This window comes from Stenella coeruleoalba, assembly GCF_951394435.1.
Source record: "Stenella coeruleoalba genome assembly, chromosome: 2".
Taxonomy (NCBI): domain Eukaryota; kingdom Metazoa; phylum Chordata; class Mammalia; order Artiodactyla; family Delphinidae; genus Stenella; species Stenella coeruleoalba.
The window spans coordinates 150860095-150875107 of record NC_137147.1 but is presented as its reverse complement, the minus strand read 5'-3'; the positions used below and the strand labels follow the sequence as shown (position 1 = coordinate 150875107).

The window sequence follows — 15013 nt, the reverse complement described above, 5'->3', positions numbered from 1 at the left end:
TACTTATCCTACCAATTACTGAGAGAACAGCATTTAGTTTTCCAAGTATAATTCTCGTATTTTTCCTCAGCTTAGAATACCTTTATCACACTGTCATTCCTGAAGGATATTTTTGTTAGATATAGAATTTGGAGTTGACTATTCTTTTTTCTTTGCTACCTTAATTACCCTGTTTCATCACAGTTTCTGATGAGAAATCCATAGTTAATATGAATCATTGTTCCCATATACATGTCATTGTCAGTTTGAGGGCCCTCCTGGGAACCTGAAATAAGTGCTGACTGGAGTTTGCTCTTATGGGATAGTGAGGTGGGGTGAGAAGGAAGGCAGGAATGTGACTGGAGGGTGTATAAGAAGAAATGTATCCACTTGTTGGTAGGCCTTCATCATCTCTTGCCTGGATCAGTGTGTTTAACAAAAGACTGGGGACCTCCCTGGTGGTACAGTGGTTAAGAATACGCCTGCCAATGCAGGGGACGTGGGTTCGATCCCTGGTCTGGGAAGGTCCTACATGCTGTGGAGCAATTAAGCCCATGCACCACAACTACTGAGCCTGCATGCCATAACTACTGAAGCCCACATGCCTAGAGCCCGTGCTTCACAACAAGAGAAGCCACCACAATGAGAAGCCTGTGCACTGCAACGAAGAGTAGCCCCCGCTCACCGCAACCAGAGAAAGCCTGTGTGCAGCAACAAACACCCAACACAGCCAAAAATAAATAAATAAATAAACAAATGACTGGAGAGACACAAATATTGCATCATCTTTAAAATCAAACTCTGCAAAATTCGAATAAGACTGTTCTCTAAATCAGAATTAAATTAGAATAAGATAATTCCAGGTTTACAATTATCCTTTACCTCTTCATTACCTTACATATGTTTTTCATAATAAGATAAATGGTTCCAGGGCCATGTCAAAATGGGGATACCTAGATTTAAGTCTTTTAAATTTTTACAAATTCTTACAAGATACATTTAAGAATACTGTAAGTGAGAACTTATCATTCTAACCTACTGAGAAAAATCTTTGTTGTTATAATGAAATAAAATGCATACTTACTCTGAATAATATTTCTTCATTCCATTTTGGATTCAAAGTCTAAAAGACAATAAACATAACTAACTGTTCAATATTTTGTCATATAAAAATAAAACAAAGTATATTTTTGAAAAATTTGAATGCTGCTAAGTCTAACCTTTTTAATGGTTTTCGTTTGCACACTTGTAAAAACTCCATTCACTGGGTCATATAACGTCACTCTCACATAAGGATCACTGTTAAAATTAAAAAAAAAAAAGTTAATTGTTGCTTATTCCCAAACTCAGGTTACTCGAACTGTAAAAATCACAGAATTTTCCTTGTTAACAATTTCTACAATTACTTCCTACACTTAAAAGTAAGGGTTCCTTAGGCAGGGGTAAGTAATTATAGCAATCTTTGCATTTTGTTAAAAAGCTGAAATACCATGTTAATGAAATAGACAAAGAATTAGAAAGAAAACCTTTTAATCACAATTTAATGATTTCCAACCTCTTCAGATTTTTGAAGTTTTGTTTTATCTTTATTACATGTCTTCCTCTTTTGGGTTAAGAAGGTTGATTCAATGATTCTCAAGAATAGCTTTGCAAGACCTCAGGTTGCTCCAAGTTATCTCATGGGTATAAACTCTTTTTACAAAATAAAGGCAAAGTGCTTCAGTTCAAAATAATTATATGACATGTAACCCCTTGTACAAAGAGACATGGAGAAGGAAAACCTTGTGATATTTAGGTTTGCAAAGCAAAAGACTTTAGACATTTTACTTGTCCACGGTCAAATTTCTCCCATTTCTCTTGGGGATCCCAAGTACCCACCATTCTCCACCACAAACTCCCTCCTCCCATTTCCTTATACAACCTTACCTTTTACTTTAATTGACAAAAATCAAAGTCATTGTAATACTCCCAACATCCTGGTATTTATCAGAGCCCATCTTACCCCTAACCTCAGTGATGCTGGTATTTCACCCAATCGCCCTTGTCCAGTTTCCTCCCACTTCCTCTGGAACCTTACGTCATCTATTTTGATTTCTCCCTTTTATATCTCCAGCTTTTCTTTGACCTAGGTTTTTCCAGTCATAGAAATGTTATTAAACCCCCCCAACTCCTTGACTCTCCTTCCTGCCTCCAGCAAAGCAAACTAGATTTCTTTTCTTTCTGTCTCAAACTTTCCAAGAGAATAATCTGTAATAATAATAACAATTAACATTTATATAGCAATTACTCTGTGCCAGGCACTGTTCTAAACAATTTATATATATTAAATTTTGGAATCCTTATAACGACCTATGAGGTAGGTATAATTATTATCTCTATTTTACACAGAGAGGTAAGTCAACTCATCCCAGATCACACAGCTAGGAAGCAGAAAAGCAAGAACTGAAACTCAAGCACCTGGCTCCAGAGGCCCTGCGCTTAACCGTGATGGCATACGACCTCTCTTTCTTCATTTCCTCAACTCCCAGTGCTCTTCACAGCCCTATAATCTGGTTTCCACCTCTTTCCTTCAGATCCATTCCTTGAAAAGTCACCAATCTTGCTAAAACAATAGACACTTTCTAGGCACTTATTTTGCTGGTCCTCTGTAGGTTTGATAATACTGACCATTTCCTCCTTGAAACTTATCTCGTTTAGCTTTCATGACACAAGTCCCTTCTGGTTCTCCCTTTTGTTCTCTCTACATATTTCCTTCACAATCTCATCCATAGTTTTAACAACTAACTACATCCTGTCAAATATAAATATAAAACATAAATATAAATATATATTCCTGATCTCGCCACCCAGCTAGACACTTCCACCTGGACAGTCCACAGACAATGTCTGTTCAAGAGTTTTGCCTATTTTTAATTGGCCATTTTATCATATTATTATTGAGTTGTAAGAGGTCTTTATATACTGTGAATTAAAGGCCTTTGTCAGATATATGTTTTGAAAACATTTTCTCCCAATCTGTGGCTTGCCTCCTTCCCTTCCTTAACTGTGTCTTTCAAACAACAAAAGTTTTTAATTCTGATGAAGTCTGTTTCAACATTTTTCTTTCTAAATTTTAGGTTCATATTTTTTGAGTTCCATTCAAGAAATCTTTGTGTAACTCAGTAGAGCAAATATTTTCTCCTATGTTTTCTTCTAGAAGTTTATTAATTTTAGCTCTTATTAATTTTCTATATTATGTGTGATAAGGAAAGAGCTTCATTTTGTTCCATATAGATAACCAGTTGTTCTAGTATCATGTACTTAAAAGACTATCCTTTCTGTTGAATTACCTTAATGCTTAAAGCAACTGACCATATACATGTATATGTGTATGTGTGTGGGGGTGTGTGTGTACTTCTACACTCTTTATTCTAGTCCACTGAACAACATATCTGTTCTCATGCCAATGCTACTTTGTCTTGATTACCTATAGCTGTATAAAAGTCTTGAAATTATGTAGCAAAAGTTCTCCACCTATGTTCTTCTTTTTCAAAATTGTTTTGGCTATTCTATGTCCTTTGACTTTCCATAACAATACTGGAATCAGCTTATCCATTTCTCAAAAAAAAAACATGGCTGGGATTTTGATTGGGATTGAGCCAAATCTATTTAATTTGGAGAGAAATACAACTCTAACAATAATGAATCTTCCAATCCATGAATATGAAAATATTTATTCATCGATTTAGATCTTCAGTTTTGCTCAGGAATGGTTTATAGTTTTCAGTGTACAGTGCTTGCAAATCTTTTGTTAAATTTATTTCTAAGTTTTAAATTTTTATATTATTGTAAACAGAGATTTTAAAAATTCATTTTCCAATTGTTAATTGATTGATAGGATATAACAATATGACTAATTTTGGTACACTGGCTTTGTATCTTGTGGCCTTATATTTTAGTTCTAGCAGCTTCTTTGAGATTCCTTAGGGTTTTCTATGTACATGATCAGACAGTCTACAAGTAAAAAGTTTCTTCCTTTTCAGTCTGCATTACTTTTATTTCTTTCCTAGTCATATTACTTGGCTAGGACATCCAGTACAGTGTTGAACTGAATGTGAGCTTCTTATTCCTGAGTTTAAGTTTAAGCATTCAGACTGTCATCACTGGGCATGATATTAGCTATTGTCTTTCTCACGGAAAACCTTACTCATGTCTACAACTCCCATCTATCCCTAGTTTGCTAAGACTTTGTATCATGATTGGGTACTGAATTTTGTCAGATGCTTTTTTTGTTTTTATTGAAATGATCATGTTTTTCTTTTATTCTATTAATATCATATATTACATTGATTAATTTTCATATGTTAAACTAATTCTGCATTTTATTATTAGTTTGTTGAGAGTTTTTATCACAAAAGGGTGTTGAACGTTGACAAATGTACTTTCTACACCTATTGAAATGATCATGCATTTTTTTCCTTCTGTGCTATATTAATGTGATGATTTACAGTGGTTGACTTTTTTCAAATGTTGAACAAACCTTATATTCATAGGAAAAATCCCACCTGATCATATATTGCTATATATGGTTCAATATAGGGCTACTGAAGTTTTCTATTTCTTCTGTGATCAGTTTTGCTAATTTCTATCTTTCAAAGATTTTGTCTACTTCATTTAAGTTGTGCATGATTCTTTATTGGCATGAAGTTGTGCACAGTGTTCCCTTTCTGTCTTTTTCATTTCCATAGGGTCTATAGCAATGCCTCTGCTTTTGTTCCATTATGGTAATTTGTGCCTTCTCTCTTTTTTGCTCTTGATTGGTCTAGCTTGAAGTTTAAAATTTTTATTGATCCCTTCAAGGAATGAGCTTTTCATTTCAATGATTTTTTCCTATCATTGTCCATTTTCTATTTCACTAATTTCTGCCCTTATCATTATTTTCTTCCTTCTACTTACTTTGGAATTAATTTGCCCTTCTTTTTTCTGATTTCTTAATCTCAGAACTCAAGTCATTCAATTAGATCTTACTCCTTTACTAAGTTTAGATCTTACTCGTTTTCTAAGTTAAACATTTTAAAACTATAAATTTTCCTCTAATACTTTAGCTGCATCTCACAAATTTTGATGTTGCTATATTTTAATTTCATTCAGTTCAAAATGTTTTCTAATTTATCTTTTGATTCCTTCTTTGACTTATAAACAAAACAAAGTGTATTGTTTTATTTCCAAATATTTGGGATGTTATTGGTTTTTAACTTAATTCCACTGTTATCAGAGAACATCTCCATATGATTTAAATCTTTTCTAAATTCTTGAGATTCGTCCTGTGGTCTTACACATCGCCTATATTGGTGAATGTACCATATGCCCTTGAAAATAATGTAAATTTTGCACTTGTTTGATTTACTGTTTTATTGCCCAGCATAATATGGCAGACAGACTCTAGGGTGGCTTCTTTTATCCCCACCTCCTAATGTTCATGCCTTTTGTGGTCCCCTCCTCGTAAATGCGGGAAGGATTGTGTATTCTAACCAATAATTATATCAAAAGTGACAAAACGTATGTGGTTACATTACAAAAGATTGTAACCCATCTTGCTAGGAGACTTTCTCTCCTATGATAGCTTTGAAGAAGCAAGCTGCTATCCTGTGAGCTGTCATATGAAGGCCATGTGACAAGAAACTTAGGATGGCCTCTGGCTGACAGCCAGCAAAAAACTGAAGCCCTCAATCTGGCAGTCTGAAAGAATTGAATGCTGACAACAACCACATGAGCTTGGAAGTGTATGCTTCCCCAAACAAGCTCAGATGAAACCATAGCCCTGGCCAATGCCTGACTGCAGATTTTCAAGACCTTGAAGCAGACGACCCAGTTAAACCATGCACAGACTCTGTGACCCACAGAAACTATGAAATCATAAATAATGTGTTCTTCTAAGCTGCTAAATTTGAGGTAATTATAGTTGTGCAGCAATCGATAAATAATGTGAATATACCATGTGCACTTGAAAAGAATGTGTATTTGGCGGTTGTCAGGAAGTGTTCTTTGCATCAAAGTTCATAACATTGTTCAACTTACTGTTCTTGTTTTTTTTTTTATCTTGTTTTATTAACTGCTGAGAGAGAGCTAATGTTTCCAACTATGATTGTGGAGTTTTTTCTCTCTCCCTCTAATTCTGTCAACTTTTGCTTCATATATTTTCAAGTTCTCTTGGCAGGAACATACAACTTTATGATTGTTTTATCTTCTTGATGAATTTATTCTTATATTGTTGTGAAATATCTGGAAGTAATTTTTGTGTTGAAATCTCTTTTATCAGATATTAAAATATCCACTTCAGTCTTCACATGCTTGTTTGTATGGCTATGCATCCCTTCTCTTTCAACTTACCTGTGTCTTTATATTTTAAGTGCATCATTTATAGACAGCATTTAGTTGGGTCTTCTTTTTCAATCCATTCTAATAACTTCTACCTCATATTCACCTTAGTCCATTAATGTTTAATGTAATTATTGTTATGATTAGATTTAGGTGTATCAAATTATTGCTAGTTTTCTATTCTTCCCTCTCCCCTTTCTCTCTCTCTCTCTTGTTTGATCATTTGTTCTTTTCCTGGCCTTTTGTTTAACTATTTTATTTTTTCAAGAATTTCATTTTAAAATTTCTATTGCTTTTTAATCTGTAATTCTTTACATTATTTTATTTATTTATTTTTATTTTTTTTGCGGTACACGGGCCTCTCACTGCTGTGGCCTCTCCCGTTGCGGAGCACAGGCTCTGGATGCGCAGGCTCAGCAGCCATGACTCATGGGCCTAGCCGCTCCGTGGCATGTGGGATCTTCCCGGACCGGGGCACGAACCCGTGTCCCCTGCATCAGCAGGCGGACTCTCAACCACTGCGCCACCAGGGAAGCCCTACATTATTTTTTAGTGATTTATCTAGGTATTACAATATACATGCTTACTTTTTATTCCACTTACACTTAATATAGTAAACTCTACTAAAAAGGTTCATAATGCATACCATCCCTGTCCTTTATGCCATAGTTGTTATATGTATTCCAATACATATAACACAATACAATACAAAACAGTAAGTTGTGATATAAACAGGCATATGTTTTTTCTAAAAAATTATGATGAAAAGAGCAAAAAGTCTTTCACATGTTTCTAGATATTTACCATTTCTGATGCTCTTCATTCCTCTCTGAGGATCTGAATTTCCATCTTATATCTACCTCTTTAGCTGGGAGAATTTTCTTTAGCTTTTATTATAGTGCAGGTCTGCCAATGACAAAGTCTCATAGTTTTCTTTTATCTGAAAATGTTATTTTGTCATCATCCTGAAGAATATTTTCACTGAATATAGTACAGAACTCTAGATTGACAGCTATTCTATTGTTCCATTTTCTTCTGGCCTCCACAGTTTCTGGTGAGAAGTCAGTACTCAACTGATTTATAGGTCACTTGTATGTAATTTGTCATTTTCTGAGTTTCTTCTGTCAGAATTTTTCTTTATACTTTGTTTTCAACAGCTTGACTATTATGTGCCTCAGTGTGTTCTCAGTGTTTATCCTGCTTGGTGTTTTTTTGGTACTATAAACTTGTGTCATTCACCAAATTTGGAAAAAATTTGGCTATTATTTCTTCAAACAACATTTTGCCTCATTCTCTCTCCTCTATTTCTAGGACTCCAGGTACATGTATGTTAGACTGTTCAATATTATCTAACAAGTCCCTGAGGCTCTGTTCACTTAAAAATTTTTTTAAATCTTTGTTTCTCTCTCATCTCCGGTTGGGAAATCATTTCTATTGACCTATCTTTAAGTTCAATTAATTTTTCCTCGTCATCTCCATTCTGCTATTAATTTCATCCAAGAATTTTAATTTCAAATATTATATTTTTCAGTTCTAGAATTTTCATTTTTTATGGGTTCTATTTCATTCCTGAGATTTCCAATCTTTTGACTTATTGTGAGCATATTTTCTTTTCTCTACTGAGAATGTGTTTCGTTTTCCTGGCTTTTTATAAATTACATAGCTTTGGATTATATCTTAGACATTATAAATGTTAAATTGTGGAGACTGTGGATACTGTACTTTCTCTTTGATGAGAATTTGTTTGTTTTTATCATGTAATTAATTATCTTACTTGGACAAGAACCACAAGCTCTGTTTCTTGGGCAGCAACCCTGATCTCTGTTCAGATCTTTTGTCCTCCAATGAGTTGTTTTGAATCTGCTATCATGTGTGTGATTCAGGGTCAGCCAAAATGTCAGTGGACATAGTTTGGGAATTTCCTCTCCAGTTCTTTCCCTTCCAGAATCCCCACCATTGTCATGTTTTCTTCAGAGTAAGTCTTCTGATTTCCCAGGCTATGAATATTATAATTTTTCCATGTTCTGATTCCATGTGGCCTCAGACTAATTCCTAAAATTGGAGACTCACTCAGTACAACTCCACACCTCCAAACATGGACTCTCCACTAGACTCTCTACCTGCTCTGTTCGCTCTCCACTGCCTTTAACTTGCTGGTTTTTATAATATGTTCAGAGTTTATGGTTGTTATCTGCAAAAGGATTCGTCTGTTAGAATTCTACTGATTCTCAGAAACAGAACTCAATAATGTATCTTATAACTACCACTCTCAGTTATACCTTTGCCTAAGTTCACAAACTCTGCAATTCAGATGTCAAGGAATTTAGTAAACCACCAACTAGAAACATTATTCTACCTCATAAAACAGCTTACTAATAATATTACTCAATTTTTCATCTAACCAAAGTTTGGAAAAAAACTAATTAATAAATACAAAGTTTTAAAATTACAACCCAACTTCTTACACTTACCTAGCTCCCAAGATATCCTTTTTGGCAAGGCCTATTCCAGCTATAACTTTTACCCTCACAATTCGGGAAGTTTCCTAAAATACAAAAATTTATATTTTATTTTCATATATTTATAACTTACTCAAGACACATTATCTTTATATATATGTGTGTGTATGTGTGTGTATATATATATATATATATATATATATATATATATCAAATAAGGTAACAGGATATTAAAATTAACTGGAAGAATCTTTTTCAGGAATTAATTTGATTAAAAGCTATATAAAGGAAAATAAAAACTATATTGTTATTTGTAATGACTTGATTATCTACAAAGAAAAGCCAAAAAAGCTAGAGCCAAATTGTTATAATGACTAAGAATTTATCATTGCTTCCAAGAAAATCTAAAGCCAAATTATTGGAACTGATATAGATTTATCATTGTTGCTAGGTACAGGATAACACAAAATTTAGAGTTCATAATCATTTGTAATAATTACTTAGGTAATTATTTTAAAAATCCCTTTCAGTAAACTATATATTAAATAAAACTATAATGTATTGATATTTTAATGTAGGAAACATTAAATTTCTTGGATATCATAATAGTATTATGAGGTTTTATATAAGAATGTCTTACTTTTTTTTTCTTTTTTTTGCGGTATGCGGGCCTCTCACTGTTGTGGCCTCTCCTGTTGCAGAGCACAGGCTCCAGACGCGCAGGCTCAGAGGCCATGGCTCACAGGCCCAGCCACTCTGTGGCATGTGGGATCTTCCCAGACTGGGGCACGAACCCGTGTCCCCTGCATCAGCAGGCGGACTCTCAACCACTGCGCCACCAAGGAAGCCCAAGAATGTCTTACTTTTAAGAGATACATATTTAAGTATTTAGGGACAAAGTAAGATAAAGTCTGCAATTTACTCTTAAATGGCTCAGCAAACAAAAAGTTGAACATGAGCGTATGTGTGTGTGTATGGAAATAAAAGGAATAAGCAAAATGTAACCAATTTATGGATCTAGCTGATGGGTAATCAAGTGTTCATTATACTATTCTTTTTATTGTCTCATAGATATGAAATTTTTCAAATAAAAAGGTGAGTAAAAAAATACTATAAAACAGAATACACATTTTAAAAATTCACAAGTAAGCAAAACTGTTAGATACATTGAAATAAAATTAATAAAAGTCAAAAACCTTTATGGATAAAATTTGTAAATTATCGAAAATAAGAAAAATATAAATAAATGAAGAAATTCACTGTGTTCATGGAAGTAAATATTTAATATTATTATCTGTTTTCTCCAAAGTAAATTATAAATTCAATACAATTTCAACTCCCCTCCTTGAATTATTTCATAGATCTTAACAAATGATTCTAAAATTCATAGGGAAAAGTGAGAATGAGTAAAGAGGTAAACTGTAGCATTTGATCACTATCTTATACTATATCTAAAAACAAATTGCAGATACATCAAATTCTAAAAGTGAAAAAGAAAACTTTAAAAATTTAATAAGATACTTTAGAATATTTCTGACATTGGAGTAGGAAAGGATTAAAAAAATACAAACTCTAATGGAAAAAATTGTTAGATTTGACACTAAAATTATGTTTATATATTTCATATGGAAAAAGATGCCATGAACAAAATGAAAAGACAAGGGGACACACGGGGTGGAAATATCTAAAATATATACACCATGGACAAATTATGATTATCCAGATTATATAAAGAACTCCTAAAAGCCACTAAGTGAAGTTTAAACAACATAATACAAGAAATCATAGAGAATGGCCAATAAACACATAAAAAGATCCTCAATTTCACCAGTAATAAAAGAGACCTCTAGTGTAAGTGCTGCCAAAGCAAGCACAAGAGAGAACTCTAATACACTGTTGGTGGGGGTATAAACTGAAGAATAACTTTGAAGAGATATTTGGCAATATCTACTAAAAGTTCTAAATCAATAACCCAGGAACTGCACTTTTAGATATAACCCCTAGAGAAACTCTCACTCATGTACACAAGGCCATAAGTACAACAGTATTCACAGTAGCATTTATAAGATCAACAAATGTGAAATAAATGTCACCCAACAGACAGCAATCTAACTGATTTTATTCTAAAATTATTCCATCAGCCAGATGAATGGGAAGAAAATGTGGTACACACACACACACACACACACACACACACACACACACACACACACACACAATGGAATACTACTCAGCCATAAAAAAGAACGAAAATTTGCCATTTGCAGCAACATGGGTGGACTTGCAGGGCATTATGCTAAGTGAAATGAGTCACAACGAGAAAGAAAAATACTGTTTGATATCACTTATATGTGCAATCTTAAAAAATACAACAAACTACTGAATAAAACAAAAAAGAAGCAGACAGATATAGAGAACAAACTAGTGGTTACCAGTGGGGAGAGGCAGGGAGGGGCAATATAAGAGTGTGGGGCACAAACTATTGGGTGTAAGATAGGCTCAAGGATGTATTGTACATCATGGGGAATATAGCCAATATTCTGTAATAACTAAATGGAAAGTAACCTTTTAAAACTGCATAAAAATTTTAAAAAATAATAAAATTATTCCATCAGCAAGTAGTAGGTCATATTCCTTTCTGAGGAGAGATCTGGGTGGGGGAAAATATACATATCATAGGGTATTTATTTCAATCTTCTTCCATTTCTAAATACTTAGACCCACCCTTATTCCTGGAGGTTTCATTGAATAAATATGATAACAGAAATATTCTATCAGCTTCAAACCTCAGATGACAAATTCAGATAACACAAAAATCCTTGACTAGAGATGCTAGATATTTTATAACTTTTCTCCATCACCAAATATAATTAAATATACAGCTGATCTTGCAAGTAAGAAGAGAAATCCTCAAGTATCAGAAATAAAGATAGAATTGAAAATCAGAGAGGAAAACATAAACTGAAATTTCAGTTTTCTGTGGGAACTGATTTCCAAAAATCTGAAGAGATTTACAGAACTACCATTTTTTTCCTGTAAGGTCATTGAATAATTAGGCCAATTAAAATATTCTATTGGCCCTACAGCTGAATTCTCCTATACCAGTTGACTGGAAAGTGGCTATACTTTACAGTAGGACTGATTCTAAAGATCAGAAATCTTTTCTCTGATGACTTAATAAGTAAAATTTTTTTCAAGTGGTAAAGTATAATCAAAGGTGCCCTCAGCAAATAATCTTACCTTTTCTAAGTGCAGACAAGTGTTTATAATTTGTACATGACCTTAATTGAGGAAAGAAATTATCATACCTCTCTAAAAAAGTTAATCCATATTTGTGGAGCTCCTGACTTAAAATCATCCGTGTTAGCCTCTACTGAAACTATCCCCCAGAAGTCTCCGGAAGAAAAATGTAGCAAGCATTAACTAAAAACAATTCCAGGGGATGATAACTTGCAGTCACAGATACATTCAACTTTTACACTTTATCCTTGCATTTCCCACCACAAAGATGAGAACTATTTACTTTAGATGCTGTGGTTAAATGATGTAAAGCTACAGTGATTTAAGATTCTTTCATAAAATTAAATAAGAAATGCCGCTTACTTGCATTCATTTAACTTCATTTTAGAAATTTATGATAGAAAATTGTCCAAACAGCTCTCTTCAATCACATCCATAAGCAGAGATCACATCTCACATCATCTTTGAAAATGAAGGAGAACATGTATGTTGCAACTAGAGACCAAACTCTTAAGTAATTTTAGAATCATGATATTAAAAGTATTATTAACAGAATTCTGGATAGTACCCAAATGAGTAAAAAAGAAACAAAAATGAAACATCTTTTCCTTAATCAAAAAAGAGACATTATCCTCAAGCAGATCAGGGCTCTTCACTAAAGCTGGAATCTTCCCCTTCCACTCACAAGACAGCTTTACTGACTTTTGGAAGCAAAATAGAAAGGTTGTAAATTGCAGGCAAAGATGTGTCATTTTCAGCCAAAAACAAAAACCAAGGAAGTTCATTAGCAGGAAACATTCACTGAAAGAAATTCTAGAGGATGTACTTCAGGCAGAAAAAAAGTTATCACAGATGGAAAGTCAGAGGGGCAGGAAGAAATGAAGAAATAACAAGCAAAAAAAATGTTAACTGCATGAGGAAAAAAATTATTAAAAAAATAGCAATGTTAATGATGATAATGATGATGACGATGATGTGTGTATGCTCACACAGGCATTTAGTGAGTTTCCATTCCACTTGGGATCCAATACAAAATCCTTAAGAAACGGCCTTCAGGCCCTGCCTGACTGGGTTCTGCTCTCCTCTCCTCTACAGATTCACCTCCCGATACCATCCCTCTCTCTCCAACACTCTAGCCTTCTTTATGTTCCACTCCATTTCATCTTATACACATGCAGTTCTATTTACCTAGAAGGCTTTTTTCCTCTACTGCCTGGCTAACTCCTATCCATCCTTAGTCTACTTCCTCAGCTTTTCCTCATACTCTCTCCCCTCCTCCATATAAGATTAATTCTTTTCTTTCCTGTTATATATTTTTATCTTCCACTCCTTTTCCTTCAAAACATTTATAAAACATTGATGTGTGATTATATATTTAATGGCCCTCTCTCCCTCTACGCTGTAAATTCAGTAAAGTCTGCTGTCCATCGTTATAGCCTCATAGCCTGACTCAAACACCTTACATATAGTAAGAGTTCAACAAATATTTGTCAAGCAAATACAGAATTCAAGCACTTCATAGGTCCACCTAAAAGCTACAAGAACAAAAAAAAAAAAAAGACAGAAGATCTGGAAGAACAGAGGAACAATTACAAGTTAATTTTGCACATGTTCCATTCATCATCTTGCTGAGAAAGAATCTCTTCTGTTACATTCTTTTATTTGAGCAACTATGTGCAGTAGGACAGAGGAAAGACCATGACTTTGTTACAAAAGAGTTCTGGGTTTCGATCCCAGATCTGCTACCTACTGAGATAAGTCCTTGAGCAAGTCGCAATCTCAGATTTCCTGTCTGTAAAATGGGGAGAGCATTACCTAGTTTTGCAGGACTGTTATGACAATTACAGCCAAAGCATTGAGAACACAGAACCTGGAGCCCAGCATAGAGCAAGCATTCAATTAAAGGCAGCTATGATTATATTTCAATTGACTCTTTTACTCTGAAAGAGGAGATCTTCATTAAGGAATCCATATGCACTAACATGATTGTTTGTTCACATTACTCTCTTCATTGCCCCAACATGGCTCACACGACAGAAGCCAGACATTTGGGTCAGGCCAGGAGGTTATGTTGAGCTACAGACATATTTATTCCATAAAAGTCTTATCAAACCCTTTTACCATTTGTCTGTGCTGTGTCTTCCTCCTGTCATTTATCTGCAGACCTCTTAGCCTTACATTCATTTATCCTCTTAAAACTTCAACAGGATTGAGATGGGAACCAGACTAAATAGAAGCTTCAAGAAGGAAGAGGTCAGTAACATCGATTCAGTAGAACAGTGGGTTTAGCAATTCGAATCAGCAATCTTACATGTCTCCAGGTGCTGTAGAATATTCTTAACAACAGACATAGCTAGGAGACAGGCAAATCAGCTGAATTAAATATCCTGCTCTACATTAAAAGGCTCATAAACCATGATCAAGTGGGGTTTACCCCAGGAAGGAAAGGATTCTTCAGTATACAGAAATCAAACAATGTGATATACCATATTAACAAACTGAAGGATAAAAAACATATGATCATCTCAATAGATGAAGAAAAAGCTTTCAACAAAATTCAACACCATTTATGATAAAAAAAAACTCTCCAGAAAGTAGGCATAGAGTGAATTTATCTCAATATAATAAAGGTCATATATGACAAATCCACAGCCAACATCATTCTCAAAGGTGAAAAGCTGAAACCATTTCCACTAAGATCAGGAACAAGACAAGGATGCCCACTCTCACCACTATTATTCAACACAGTTCTGGAAGTTTCAGCTACAGCAATCAGAGATGAAAAAGAAATAAAAGGAATCCAAATCGGAAAAGAAGTAAAACTGTCACTGTTTGCAGATGACATGATACTATACATAGAGAATCCTAAAGATGCCACCAGAAAACTACTAGAGCTAATCAATGAATTTGGTAAAGTAGCAGGATACAAAATTAATGCACAGAATACTCTTGCGTTCCTATACACTAATGATGAAAAA

At 34.2% G+C, this 15013-nt stretch overlaps 1 protein-coding gene across 3 annotated transcripts in view; it reads right to left on the bottom strand.

The window, feature by feature from the left end:
- The window catches only part of NEDD4 (NEDD4 E3 ubiquitin protein ligase), a 193645-nt gene that overhangs the window by 141097 nt on the left and 37535 nt on the right, over positions 1–15013 (bottom strand). For all 3 annotated transcript variants that reach the window (XM_079910495.1, XM_079910494.1, XM_079910493.1), the window contains 3 exons: positions 8808–8881; positions 1200–1278; positions 1064–1102 (listed from right to left, as the gene is read on the bottom strand). In XM_079910495.1, the coding sequence (XP_079766621.1) occupies positions 1064–1102; positions 1200–1278; positions 8808–8881 (192 nt within the window). The remainder of the gene's footprint in view (positions 1–1063; positions 1103–1199; positions 1279–8807; positions 8882–15013) is intronic.